A 15972-nucleotide genomic window follows, 5' to 3' on the forward strand; every position below is an offset into this window, starting at 1 on the left:
ACTGGGGGAGCTCAACGTGCGTCTATACAACATAGGAAATTTAATCCATTAATTAAACGACATATAATATTGATAATAACCTGGAATATGGGACTTTTAATATAGTCCCCTCCATTAAACCAAATTTCAAAAAAAAAAAAAAAAACTGGAATCAAATTTACAAAAATTAATTAATAAATAAATAAAACAAAAACAAAATGAGTTCCATTTTGATAACAGTCATATTATTAGAAGAGCAGCGTAGTGAATTCAAGTGCTTAAGAGTGCAAAGAAGTGTCGAGGGACGCTTGCACACCTTTTGACATGGACGATAAAGCGTAAGTTATATAGCAAAGATTGCTGTGATTTAGTTTGGAATCGGACGAATTTGACATTATTCTGGATATGCAACGAAAGCGGGAGTTTCCTGATCACAAATATATTACCGTGCGGATATTTTAAGCTCTCCAGTACATGGTCGAAAGTTGATAAAGTGGACAGTGGCGGCAGACATGGCCATGTAAAGCGGCGGTGTTCTACTAAATAATGTGGTTCGTGAAAAGGGCGTTTTATCGGCTAAGGGGTTTTTTGTGAACGTCGGAAAATTTTTAAAATTTAATTAAACGTGCTTGAATAATTGTACGATTACCCAAACTTTGTAAACTATAACCACTATTGATAACCATAAGGCTGCGCAGGCTTGGAATTATCTATTTGTGATCAGAAAAAAGAAGACGTATTAAAATATCTTTTTTTTTTTATATCGTGTGTGTCCAAACTAAAATTTCCAAGCAAAAATTTCTCAAATTAAGTGCGCAAAACCATATTAACCAACTTTTGTTCTTTTAAAAGGTTTGTGAAGAATTTTCGGATCAATAAAGTAGCGTTCGAGTACTTTTTGGATGTTGTCCAGAACGCTATTAGGCCATTTCACAAATAATAATATAATTTTTTAAAGTTTTTTTTTTAATTAATTAATTTTTTAATTAATTATGCGAAGAAATATTTCTACCGACAATATTTTTCTTCGTTCAAATTTATCAAAAAATATGTCAAAATTTGGTTACCGATGAAAACAATGATGCATATCTGACGAATTTCGAAATTTGCAAGAGAATTTCGGGGCAACGACGCAATCAATGATGCCAATTTACCGACGTTGTAACGACGGGATAACCGTCGTAACGAATGATAAGCCCCTAAAATTGTATCGCATTTTTCTTGAATTTTATATGCGGAGTTCTTTAACGTACATATGTAGATCTGTCGACATGTTTTGTGTAATTTATCCAACGATACTAGTAATATTCACCATGAAATAAATATTACCTCAAATTAAATTACCTGTGAATTTTTTTTGTACATCTATATTAAATACTTTATTTCTTTCACTACCTTTCAGGCTTACTCGATTATTTTTTCTACAAATTTAAATTCAAATACAGTTATTTATTTAAAACTCGTGTGTACATGTATAAAATTCAGGACATATATTTACATAAGTATAATTTATCTTAAATAAGAAGGGAATGTGTTCAGTTAATGTCGTTAAGGGAATACGAGGATCTGATAATGAAAAACGTACATACATATACAATACTGCACCTAACTAACATAAGACCTTTCTTTTTACGAATTTGGGTGTTTCTCAAAGCATATTGCACGCAAGATGAGCACATTTACATATGCCAATATGTATTACTTAAAAACATTTATATTTATTATGTATCTACATCAGACCGTTTTCAAAAAAATAAGAAGTATAACTATCTTTGTTAACTTAAAAAAATATTGGGCTATAAGAATCTCTGAAGTGAAAATCGGAAGCACTCACGCAAAACGACATCTTCGCACTACAGGCTTAATAACTTCTTTCTTACTGGTGCTAGTCGGATGCACAGCGGAGCAGTTAGCAGCCACTATTGTACCAACAGCTCTTAAATCGGTTATTAAAATTAATTAATCAAAGGTTTCCACTTTGTCAGAACCATCTGTAGCTCGGGGAAATTGTCATTTCAAACTTTCAGTTGAAAGCACTTCGAGGCGACCGTGTTAGAACTAGTACCGTCTCTCAATGCAATAGTTCGTGGACAGTGGAGGTGGTGCGATTCGCTGCAGGGTATTTAAAATAGTCAATCAAAAGCTGCGCCTGTCTAAGACCAATTAATTATTGAACTCGTTATAAGGTAATATTGTGGAATATCACATGCTCCTGGGTCTGGTGCACTTAGAAACACGCTGCATTATGAAAAGCTAGATTTTTTAGTCATCAGCGAACTTTATATATCAAGAAGTGATTGAAATATGGACAACAATGGCACAGCTGCAATCTTAATCTTCGAAGCTAAATCCAATGTTGTAAACTGCGTGAAAAAGCTTAGTTAATTTTAACTGTGTTTTATAACTAAATATTCCGTTGCTACTTGTCCTCAAATAATCCCACCAAATCATCAGGAATAAAGTAACACTTAGTGAAGACGGTTTGAGGTAGCCTGATTGACGACAGAGACGCAAGATCCATGGACTGTGTAATATCGAAGATGAAAAGCTGAAGAAACTAAAAGTAAATTTAAGTGCTCGAAGCCGTTTTTCGAGGTAGTGGATCAAACCCTTGAGGGACACATATATAATTCGTTAAACTAGCTCATCCATACAAGGTGAGCTTAAGGCTGTCTTGCACAGTGCGAAATATAAGAAAACTCCGGGATTCTCGGAATACCCGCGGATGCAATTAGCTTAGCTGAAAAATAGCTGATCAGAGCTTTTGTTGCGCACCACAGAACAAATGACTCAAAGCAAAAATCTTCCCCACCCTACCAAACACTACCCCTACCAGCACTGCTAATAAACATTCGGAAGGACAAAAGCGGCCTGAACTCTCTGCCGTATTTAGCTTACTGTAAATGCTGGACACTGCAGGAAAAATGTTTGAAAGCTTTCTAAATATAATGTGTCCGCCGTGATAATATCATGAAACTGAGTGGATTATTGAGGATCCTTGGCAAGAAAGCGCCTCACGTCAGCCATGGCTGAAGCGAACACATTAAAAAGAAGACTTATATTTGACCCAATTATAAATCAGATACGGTATCGTCACTAAATATATCAGAATGACAAAGGTTCAAAACCCCGGGCTGCTTATAATGCCGAAATCGGCTGCGAACATTTCGCTCAACAGCGATGGAATGTGGAACCTATTTTCGAGCAGTTTTATGAATATCATGGCATATGGAAGTGACAGGGAGAATATGAGTACCAGATACATGCATATTATTGTTAACGTGACAGTACCGATAAATCTTCTAAAATGTAAATTTATGTGTTTTTCGCGTAGGAATTTACAACCAGCCTCTTACACAATTAACAACCAAAACCTTGAAAGGATTAATGTTTTTGTAGATTTGGAAGTTACAATGAACTGCAAACTTAGCTTCAACACTCATATAAGTGCCATTGTTAATAGAACTAAAGGTCTTAGCATTTGTGAATAGGTGGTCAAAAGAGTTTAGCGATATATCCGTTACGGAACCCCTCTTCACAACATTGGTTAGACTGATATTAGATTATGGCTCAATAGTCTTGGATCTGTGTGTTTCAAGTCAACACTCACAGGCTCGAATCAATACAAATACAGTTTTTGCTATTTACCTTAAGGAATTTTCAATGGGACTCTTCATTAAGTCTTCCACCTTATACTAATCGATTAAAACTTATTAATCTTCCAACTCTTGCTAGTCGTAGGGAAATGCTTGGTGAAATATTTACAAAAAAACTACTGAGTGGATTGATTTCAAGCCCATTACTTCTGAACGAAGTGAACTTTAGTGTTCCCAGTCGAACTACGAGACACTACAAACCTCTTCTTTTAAAACCATGTAGAACCAATTTCGAACTTAACAAACCTTCCCGGTGTTTGTGCTAAGATTATAACTCTCACTAAAACACATTTGATATGTCGGACCTCCTCTTTCTATAAAAAAGACTGTCCTTATCTCTCTTAATCGTTAATGCTATATATGTTTGTTTCTTGTCTATTAATTTAGTTTTACTCTCAGCTGATGATATTTTTTCTGTAACTGAGCAGATTTAGATCTTGACGCTTGATAAATAACTGCCCATCAATGACTCGGCCCAAAAAACAAAAACAGAAAAGAAAAAAATTTATAAATATTAAAATTTATAAATAAAAACAAAAACAAAATTATGAACAGGATTATCCTGGTGTCACTGGGCCACTTGAGGGCAGTGTGCTGCAACAACGTCCAATTAAAAAAAAAAGCTAACGTAGGGTGTGTGCGTAACCGAAGAAATGCTGATAGCACTTTTAAGCCCTTCACAGAAGAAACGGAATGTTACGCTCGCTTTAAGGTATATATATCCCAGTCAGTGCATGAATCATTTCTTTCTTTCCCGTAGACGTAAAAAAAGCGCAAAGAGACGTACTTGTTTGCAAAATTGCTTCGATGAAAAATTATTATATTTTGTTTTATGAAACGGTCTAATGTGTACAAAGTTGCTGTTGCCGAAAAATACTACCATATATTCATTTATGTACTGTGTAAACATTGAGCTCATTGTAGACTAAATTACTTTTTCTTCGTTTTTCTTTTACTATTTTTCCTTTGTTTTCATCATATGTTTTACTTTTCTCTTTTTGATTTCTTTTTCCATGATAAGATTGAATTAATACAACTTTTTATGAGTAATTATGTGTAACATATAATATTTCGTTTACACGCACAAATTTTGTATGTTTTGTATTTAAATTCATTCAGTAGGGGGACTCATGATAGCATATAAACTTATAAGGTGTAAAATTATATCCATTTACACACGCGGTTATATGAACGCACCTAGTAATACTCTTGATAAAATTGTTTGTTTTTCAGCTGTATTATTTCCAAAAAAAAATTTTTTGATTGTTATACAAATTAAAAAATACCAAGATTAAGTGAAAAATCAAAACTAAAACGCCTTTACTTGCTGATGTTGGAGATTTTTGATGAAAATGCCGTCTGTAATGTCTGCAAGGTTGCATTCCTTTGAGTTTACCGCGTTTACACAATGAAATGTGCGCGTAAATTTATACAGATTGTGCAAATGATTTTTCATACAAAATTTGACAGCTCGTGCGTAAACTAGATAAATTTATACGTTTACACACTTTATAAGGCATTTATACGGTTACATGAGTCCCCCTAGTATTTATTTATGCAGATTATGTCATTAGAACTACATTTTACTGCCACATAAAAAAAGCCTCTATTATTCCCACTGGTACCAAATAAAAAATGTACTAACGTTTATTTTAAAGCTCTAAGCGCTTGGCACACCCTCTCTGACTAACAAATGACTATTTCAACTTGCTTGGACCCAACTGTCTCTAGTTTCACTATTCCATGAACATTTGTAGTTATATATCTGTGAGTATGTTTAAATATATAGTACATCTAGTATATGCTTAGAAAAACTCTTTACAAAAATAATATTCATAGTTAATATATAAAAAACTATTTGGCCTACTATGAAAATTGTAAAATATACATACATTTGGTATAGATGTTCATATATATATATATATATATATATATATATATATATACTAAGTTACATACAAATATATAATCTTAAAATCGTTATACGCCGCACCCATTCAAATTTACGCCTACTAACTGATATTGCCTTCATATTGAACACTCATTCATATTCACATTCATGCTGAACTCATCGTACGAGCGATCCTTTCGCTATTTTTGTATAAATAAATTTCCTTTCTTCATCTCTCAGTTCGTTTCACTCGTCATGTGAGTATCAATCGTCAATTGTATTATACGCAAACAATCACGTTGACGTGCTGCCGTATTATCAACCAATTGCTCAATAAATTGGCTAGACTCCATACTGGTGCTGGGTGGTATATCCTGTGTACACGATATGTATTTATTAAATATATCTGAATTAATCGAACTCGCTGGATAACTTTGATCGCGTTGTAACATTTTACTTAACGCTTGTGCTGAACTCAATAATTTGTCTTTGTTCTTTTGATAAGCATTGATTTCTTTGAGATTTGCATAATCAGCGCTAGAAACTTCAATTGTGTGTGGTTGACCAGATCCTTTGGCGCCTGTTTTGTTCAGTCGTATTTGATATTTTCGTTCTGAAACGAAATTTCCGAGTAAGTAGCCTATGAAAGAGATTATAATTAATGTAACATCTGTTCAAGTTTAAAATACTTTTTTTTCAAAATTATGCCTAAGCTACCCAGCAAAAAATGAGATTAGTCTAGTATGAACCCGTTATGAGTGGCAAAGGAGTATGCGACCAATGCCAGTTTTGATCTCATAGTATGAGTTGGGATGTTCCCTTTTGTTTGAACATGTCCTATGAAGAGACTTATTGTACCCATTTATACCCGAAGGGGACCGATAGGACCAATCCCTTTTGTAACCATATGCGAACATATGAAGACGGGTTCTTTTTCGGTTCAATAGGAACCAGTAGCATTTTTCATGGCAGAAAAACAATCGAAGGGTTTGCAAAGCCACCAAATCTATTTGATGTAAGTTGTTCGCCCGGCGGCCACCGTGGTGTGATTATAGCATGCTCCGCCTACCACACCGTATGCCCTGGGTTCACACCCCGGGCAAAGCAACATCAAAATTTTAAAAATAAGGTTTTTCAATTAGAAGAAAATTTTTCTAAGCGGGGTCGCCCCTCGGCAGTGTTTGGTAAGCGCTCCGAGTGTATTTCTGCCATGAAAAGCTCTCAGTGAAAACTCATCTGCCATGCATATGCCGTTCGGAGTCGGTATGAAACATGTGGGTCCCGTCCGGCCAATTTGTAGGGAAAATCAAGAGGAGCACGACGCAGATTGGAAGAGAAGCTCGGCCTTAGATCTCTTCGGAGGTTATCGCGCCTTACATTTATTTATTTATTTTCGCCCGATTTTCAAAAAGGAATAAAAAATATTCTCCGAATTTAACCCTAATTTAGGTTTGGTATATGGCTCCTTATTTGTATACCTTTCATGGACATGAAATGGTATATTAACTTTGGTCCGATGTTTGTAACGTAGAGAAATATAGAAGATAGACTCACCATTAAGTATACCGAATTGATCAGGGCGACGAAATGAGTTGATATAGCCATGTCCGTCTGTCCGTCCGTCCGTCTATCCGTCCGTCTCTCCATTTGAACGCAAAATAGTCCCTCAAATTTTGAGATATCTCAATGAAATTTAGCACAAGGGAGTATTTTTGTAATATATTAGACATTTTTCGGATCCGGTAGGATCGGACCACTATAACATATATCTCCCATACAACCGATCGTTCAGATAAGACGATTTTGGTCATTCCTGCCGCAATTTAGAAAGTATAAATGTGAAACTCGGTGATATATATTCTAATATACCATAGAAGATATCTTGAAAAAATCACTTTGATCAAAGCTATATATAATATATATCCCATACAACCGATCTTTCAGATAGAAAAATTTTTGGCCATTTCTCCCTTAGTTTCCAATATAAAAACGTGAAACTATATATCACATTCTAATATATCACAGAAAATTTCCCTTAAAAATCATTTCGATAGGAGCTAGATATAATATATATCCCATACAACCGATCGTTCAGATAAGGGGTTTTTTTGCCATTTTTTTTTTTATATTTATCTCAAAAATCGTTTAGGTATGTATTTCTTATCTTTTACATCCGATTATTTGGAAATTACAAACGGGATAAGATTATTGTTCAGCCCCATTCATGAAAGATATGAAGTCTTCGGCACAACCGAAATAATTCGATTCAATCACTTGTAATCTGTACTCATTTCGTTGCCATTTTTTAACATTTCTTAAAATGGGCTCCAAAGATTTGCAATAAAGGGGATCAATTATGCCAAAACGTAGAAAAAAGAGATCAATCTCTTTAGGAATTGATCGCACGATTTTTTGCAGGGTAATTACACACACAGGCATATATTTGTACGTACTCACCCAATATAAGTGTAAGGAAGGCTATCGTGAGTACAAGACTGACGCAAGTCCGCTTGGTGACATACTCACGGTACTCGCGTGAGCTATTGGCACGTACTGCGGTCTCATAGCTGAGCACTTGATGCATTGTTCGTGCTTGATACTACCCTTTTTGCTTATTTTACTGTGTTATCACTTCTTTTATTTTATCTGGTTTAACGTTTAAATCAAAAACTGAATTTTGATTTTCTGTTTATATCTTCCCATGGAAATTACTTTCATCTTCCATTTTGGCGTATGAAACTCTAGTGTAATGTGTTTTCTATGTTTCAATATCTATAAATAGAAAACAATTAATTAATTTAATGTTTATTGATGGTGTTAAATTATTATATTTTATTATGTTATTGGTACTCAATTCAGACAGTAAAAGTATAATGGACGAGAAATCCTTCAAATATGCTAAACTTGGCCAATTATTTAATTGCGCTTCAGACAAATTTCCAGTGCTCGTATATTTAAAACATATTAATCAGTGTACAGAGAAAGAATATCTTAATTACTAAATATCCATCGGCGCTTAAATACAACCGGATGTGGAGATATGCGCGAGCGATTTCTGCGGGCAATACGTAATACATTCTTTGTTCGACAAATCTAGACGACGGGTCAACAGATGAGCACATAAGCATAAAAACAGCGCGTCTGCTGTTGCCATTACCGCTAGAGGTTAGGTTAGGTTGAGTCCTCCGGTCCATGAGGACCTCACATAGACTGAATGAGTCCGTAGTGTTAGGATAGGATAGGTTAGGTGGTAGCTGCCCTGATAAGGATAGCTCACTTGGACACCACGAAGGTCCGTTGTGATCCCACATACACCAAAAATAACGGTGACTTAGATCTAGCTACTTAGAGAATCATTGGGTAGCAACGATAAAGCTCCGAATGATACCGATTTCAACTTTGGATATATCCTCGGGAGATCCAAGTGAGTCGCGACCGAAGTACTTTCGCCTAATTCTGGCAAAAGCTGGACAATCAAGCATGAAGTGATTTGGTGATTCCACCTCATCATCCCCCATACAGCTGCAGCAGGATGGAGTATCCAGTATATTGAGACGTACCACATGGATACCCATGGGACAGTGCCCTGTCAAAACCCCAATGACCATTGATAGGTGAGCCTTAGTGAACCCAATTATTTCAGCAGACCTCCTGCCATCCACTTTTGGCCAGAAAGATCTTGCTACCCTGCAAGACGTGGTATCCGCCCAACGTTTGCTGAGGTGATTCGAGGCCCAGCTATGGAGGAGCAATCCACAAGTGGCCAGCGGGATCCCGAAATCCCTGCAGCCATCTTCATCCGGTTCAGTTGTACCGATGCGGGCTAAGAGATCCGCTTGACAGTTATCCGGGATATCACTATGGCCCGGGACCCAGATAATCTTAATTGTAAAATAATTCGATGCAATCGCAAGCGAGGTCAGGCACTCCCAGACCACCCTCGATCGCACTGTAGTTGAGCTCAAGGCCTTGATAGCCGCTTGGCTATCAGAGTAGATGTTAAATTCCCTAACCGTGGTAGCACTGGATAGCATTCCATCCACCGCATCCTTAAACGCAGCAATTTCCGCTTGGAATACACTGCAGTGATCAGCCAACTTAAACTTGCGGCTTAAATTTAGCTCTTGACAAAAGACCCCCTCACCCAGCTTTCCATCCAGCTTTGACCCATCCGTGAACAAGTTAACCGGTCCCATGCCCCAGATAATTCCTCTTCCCCAATCCTCTCTCTCTGGAATAACTGGGGCGAAGGTTGTATAGGGAGCAGTTATCGGCATACAGTAGTCCGTTCTGTCCGGGATGAAGTCGAAACTGGTAAGAAGGCTAGAGTTTCCGCGGTCAGAAAGTCTATATACCATATCACGAAGCCTGACCAACGACCTTGCCGCGGCCGCCTTTCCCGCAATATCTACTGGATATATGTTCAACATGACGTTCAGTCCGTAGTGTTACCGGAAGTTTACTTTGACGACCAAACTGAAAAACCCTATCAAAAACCAGTACCTATGTTATACAACAACTCGGTCCTCTTGGCAAATACTAGAAGCTTTCTAGGACTTAAACCACTTACTGCTTCTAGATCCGATAGTTTTATCACCCCTAATAGCTGGAGTCTTAGCCTAGCAAGCGCACAAAACGTGCTCGATTGTTTCCTCCTCCAACCCGAATTTCCTACATCTGCTATCACTTACCAAGCCTAATTTAATGAATGTGACGCCAGAAGGTAGTGTCTAGTCAGAATACCCGTCGTGAGTATACAGTCCTCTCTTTTTAGTGATAAAAGGAACTTTGTGAGTCTAAGGCTGTAAGACCTACACATAATCTTCGACACTTTACAGCCCTGTGCTTTAACCCACGCCTTTTCCGGTTGGTCGATCATGTGCACCTCTCGCATTCTCTTAATCTCGCTCAATCTAATTGGGACGTCTACGGAGCAAGCTCCCTTTTCAACAAGTTCATCTGCTTTTTCTTCCCATCTATTCCCATATTCCCTAGGACCCAATATAGATGTATGCTTCTCCCTGTCCTGATTCTTTCCAGAGACTATACGATAGTATTGCCTTAATTGCTGCTTGGCTGTCAATATAAAAGTTAACACGGTTGCAGTTTAGCTATTGTCTTCCAGTGTTTCTACTGCTTTGGTTACTTTTACCGCGGACCCTACTCCTTCCACTACTTTGGAAACATCTGTGTACACAAGTATCGCCTCGTCCGCCATTTGAGCACCCTTGCTCCAACCATCCACCTCTATTGTGACCTAAAATCTCCCTCGAAGCGCAGTTACGGGATCAGGTAGTCTGTTCATCCTGTAACTGATGACGCTATACTACTATGGCCGTATGGTCGGCGCTCAAGCTGCCACGAAGCGCTGAGCCTGGTTGCATTTGTTGACGCTTTGTTCTTTGTTACCTGGTATATAGGTGGAACATTACCGCCAGAGAGCTTGAAGAAATAATCAAACTTGCTCAACCATCTAAATCAGTAGACCCGGACGAGATTGCCATGCCGATGCTTAAAAACGTTAGCTATGAGCGATTAAAATATCTGGCGCACTTCTTCAACTTGTCCCTGTGCACTTTCGTCGTCCCCGAAGAATGGAAACAGGCGTGGGTGGATACTGGAAGCCATTCTGCTCCTTATTTCACCGAAAACCTGCGACATACCAATCATCAGCGTTGCTCCAAAAATTATACAGCATCATCACCATGCTAACTGGCATCAGCATTCAAATAAATTGCGGGTGTAATCAAGGAACCCCACCAAAGAACAGTACTCGTAGCGCTAGACTGGCTTAAAAAATTTTACGCAGTCAATCACAGTATGATACCGTGTGACTTGGAAGGGTTCACCCTTCCTCTTACTCTAAAAATATATACTGCAAATTATATGTGTGCTCGACAGGCATCAGTGTAGTTCAGGAAATTAACATCAAAACCCAGAAGAATGAAACAAGGGTTACCACTGGGTGGTGTCCTATCCCCACTTTTGTTTTACTTTTACATATCAAAGTTTACTTCCACACTAGAAATAGTTATCATTGTGTCTTTCGCCGATGACTGAACGATAATGACAACAGGTCCAAGTCCATTTATTGATGCCCCTTGCACTTAAATTAACGACTATCTCCCAATTCTTTCCAGTTTTTCACCTCGTGAAATTTGGCACTGTCACCGGCCAAATCGTCGGCGAGTTTGTTTACAAATTGGACAAAGCAAGTGTCGACAATATTAGATATTGACGTCGATGTCATTACGTTACCGACTGTCCTACACCTACAAAAATACTGGGTGTTACGCCCGATCAAGACCTACATTTTGGCGAGCATGTAGCTGCAATTGAACGTAAAGTCCAGAACCATAGCAAAGTTTCAAGTCTCCTGCCGGCAGCATTTGGGGCAAAGATAAAGAAACGCACAATTGTTGTTGTTATTGTAGCGATAAGGACGCCCCCAAAGGACTTGCGGAGTGGTATCGATATCATAACCATTTATAAATCAAATGGTACTGGAGGAAATTGCAGGCCTGCCAAACACCGTGCAGTTTGGTAACAGAAGAAGGATGAGAACACCACTGGGTTGGGAAAGGCAGGTGGAAGAAGACTTCACCTCCCTTGGTGCGTCAGTTATCCCGAAACATGGAAAGTTAGCGTGACCTAATTAATGATGATGATAATGATAAGAACTGCCACGGGATATCTTCTTATATCTCTGGCACACCATCTACAAAGTGAGGGAAGAATACTTCCCAAACTAAACAGACATCTTAGGAATTTATCGTCGTAAGTACTGCGAAGAAATCCGCCACTTAACAATTCAGCAGAATCAAGAAAATAAGCATAAAAAGGCCCTCACGGACGTCCAAAAAAAAAATAATCCGACTATTGTGCCAGAAATTGCCTGGCCAACCCCGTTCTCAAATACAAATACCCTGAACTTGCAGATGCGGAAAACATCCTTCCCAGGGAGATGCGCATCATTTCGTCTTAACTTCGATCTGAATACAATAAAAGGTAAAACTCCTTCTTGTTCAACCACGATTTATCCATTGCCAACTTATAACTTCCTTAAGCAACCATTTGTTATATTTCTGTATATTAAGTAGCTGAACAAATTTAGTGCATCCTCTTCTGAGAATCGACTTTGGGGGTGGATGCTACCACACCATATTTCAGGCAGAAATCCATGCATTAGAAGTCTGTGGTAGAGAATGTCTTCTAATATGCTCATCCTCGAAGAGCATCTACATTATTTCGGACAGCCAGGCGGCCCTGGGTGCTTTGAAATCCTACACAGTTACATCTAAGCTAATGGATAGCTGTATTGAAATCTTTAATGACCTGGGAGATAAAACATGAACAGGGACATGAAAGTAACGAACATGCAGACTACCTAGCAAATCTGGGTTCTATAGCAGCATTCTATGGTCCATAGCCCTTTTGTTCATTCACAAAATTACACACCAGGGAAACCATTAGTAACTGGGAAACAAAACAATACAGACGTCACTTGATTGCTGCCCAGTGCAAAGAAAGGTCAAACTTTTTATACCTCCGGCAACGATATTATCAGCCAAACTCATTAATCTAAGCAAGGAGGACCTAAGAACATTCACTGGGTACTATACGGGACACTGTTGTCAACGATATCACCTAAGCAAGGTAAATCTATCCGATACTCAAATCTGTTGTTTCTGCGAGCTGGAGGATGAAACGCCGGTTCACATTATCTGCGAATGCGTCGCTCTGGCAAGGTAGAGACTCTCCCATCTAGTCTGTATATGATATGGAGTAAAAAGCTTAAAGAGGTACTTAGATACATCGAAAGACTTCACATACAAAATTAGGCTGAAAGGTCATGCACAATAGATTTGCACAAAGTTAGTAGTGCTTCCAGGCCTAATAATTAAAACAGGTGGGAGTACGAAACAAAATAAATGGCGTTATGTCCACTTAAGAAATTTTGAATTTACTTTATAACACCACTTGAAATTTTATGTTGTGACCACTTCATCATATGAATTGACACTATAGCCATGTTAAGTGGCCATATGGTCAATGGACGCTATGACCTTTGACCTTATGTCAATTCGCACAACTAGATAAACAAGCAGCTAGCTCAAAAGTCTTAAATTTCGAAGTTACGAGTACTTCCGATCTTCCCTATTCATTACCTACCAAAAAGTGTACTTGATTTACTAATACATCCACTTATCAGCGAGAATAGGCTTTTTATGCCTTTCATGAACATGAAATGGTAGATTAACTTTCGTCCGATGTTTGTAACGTTGAGAAATATAGAGGATAGACTCGCCATTAAGTATACCGAATTGATCAGGGCGACGAACTGAGTTGATATAGCCATGTCCGTCTGTCCGTCCGTTTGTCTGTTTGAACGCAAACTAGTCCCTCAAAGTTTGAGATATCTCAATGAAATTTGGCACAAGATGTATTTTTGTATTATATTAGACATTTGTCGGATCCGGTAGGATCGGACCACTATAACATATATCTACCATACAACCGATCGTTCAGATAAGACGATTTTGGTCATTCCTGCCGCAATTTAGAAAGTATAAACGTGAAACTCGGTGATATATATTCTAATATGTCATAGAAGATATCCTGAAAAAATCACTTTGATCGGAGCTATAATTAGTTATATCCCATACAATCGATCGTTCATATAGAAAGATTTTGGCCATTTCTTCCTTAATTTAGAAAGCATAAACGTTAAACTCAGTGATATATATTTTAATATATCATAGAAGATTTTCTGAAAAAATCACTTTGATCGGAGCTATAATTAGTTATATCCCATACAACCGATCGTTCATATAGAAAGATTTTGGCAAGTTCTCCCTTAATTTCCAATAAAAACATTAAACTTGGTGATATTTATTCTAATATATCATAGAAGATTTCATGAAAAAATCATTTCGATCGGAGATATATATAATATATTACCCATACAACCGATCGTTCAGATAAGGGGTTTTTTGCCATTTTTTATTTTATATTTATCTTAAAAATCGTTTACATCCAATTATTTGGAGATTACGAACGGGATAAGATTATTGTTCAGTCCCACTCATGAAAGGTATGAAATCTTCGGCACAGCCGAAGACAGTCCCGTCCTTGCTTGTTTAAAATTAATGATTGCATTGTTGAGAGGGAGAGGTAATCAGACCTTCGGACCCAATAAATAAAATAAATAAATAAACCCAAGTGAATACCATGCGCGTAATGACGCATTCGCAATAGATATTTGAGCTGAAAGCGCAAACATACTCGAATGAAAACGTGGAAAATGCTATAGATTTGAATTTCATGTAGGTATCCGTTCATGAAGTCTTTCTTATGAAGACTGAAAATATGTAAAATCATTGTTCACTAGTATGGAATACATTTTCTAATATAATTTTTGGGTTCCTTTAGGTTAACTTTACAAAATATTTGGAGAGTTTCTGGGATTTAAAAAAAACATGAATTAGTTTTCGGTATAATTTTAGCACCAAGAATAATCCGGTGTTAAAAATATATTTGAAATAAAAATTTTTCACATACAATGTAAAAGTGTAAGCCCAACTATATTCAATTGATAAATGTCCTTTTGTCAATGGCACTTAATAACACATTTGCCATAAATGGATTTGCCTTCTTTTAAAAGTTTTACAATTCTTGTTTCAAAAAGTGACTGCAAACAATTTGTTGTACACTTAATTCAATAAAATTATTAGCAGTGGAATTAAATGTATTTATGAAAGAAAAAAGTGAAAGTAAAAGACAACAAAAAAAAATAAAAATTTCTTCAACTACAATTATGACTCCTTACATACTTACTTACATAGTTATTTGCACACTTTTTTGTACATAAAGTCAAAGAAAACTTTTTATGATATATGGCCAAATTGGCAATAATTTTAAATTGAGACGATACAAACAAGTTACTTTTTATAATATTTGCAGTAGTAGAAATATGGCCAACATGACCCATTTTATCCCTCGTTTGTTGGCAAATAAATTTAAAGGCACCGGCCAGACTTTTCGATCAATAATTCGATTTAAGTGCAATGTGACACATATGCCCGAACATGGCTGTGTAAAGAAGAGCCAAGTATTTTTGGTTTGCCTTAAATATGTCAGTAATTAAATTTGGCAAAGGCGCTTGGTTTGAGAGATTTTAAAGAATTCATGGTCAGGTAAGCAAGCAAATACATTTTAATTAGGTTGTTTTTCCATGCTTGTGCATTTGCATTTGTTGATTAAGTTATTTATTATATATATATATTATTAAATTATGTTACTCTACCTTTCATTTTGGTGTAAGGGGCATTTTAAATATAAGCTGACGCAACTTTTCAACTTGCCAGTTTTTGAAATTTCAAATGTTTACATCGCAGACTTAAGAGGAAAACTTCAGTACAATACTATTTACTTATCACAACGGCC

At 37.1% G+C, this 15972-nt stretch overlaps 2 protein-coding genes across 2 annotated transcripts in view; one reads left to right on the forward strand and one right to left on the reverse strand.

Moving 5' to 3' along the window:
* trp (transient receptor potential) overlaps positions 1-15972 on the forward strand; it is a 180520-nt gene that overhangs the window by 60393 nt on the left and 104155 nt on the right. The window lies entirely within an intron of this gene.
* The window catches only part of LOC137238224 (uncharacterized), a 29613-nt gene continuing 14971 nt past the window's right edge, over positions 1331-15972 (reverse strand). The window contains exons 3-4 of the mRNA XM_067762983.1: positions 7984-8298; positions 1331-6166 (exon numbers count right to left, since the gene is read on the reverse strand). Coding sequence (XP_067619084.1) covers positions 5763-6166; positions 7984-8110 — 531 coding nt within the window. The 5' untranslated portion in view covers positions 8111-8298 and the 3' untranslated portion in view covers positions 1331-5762. The remainder of the gene's footprint in view (positions 6167-7983; positions 8299-15972) is intronic.

The sequence above is a fragment of the Eurosta solidaginis genome, chromosome 1, assembly GCF_040869045.1.
Source record: "Eurosta solidaginis isolate ZX-2024a chromosome 1, ASM4086904v1, whole genome shotgun sequence".
Lineage (NCBI taxonomy): Eukaryota > Metazoa > Arthropoda > Insecta > Diptera > Tephritidae > Eurosta > Eurosta solidaginis.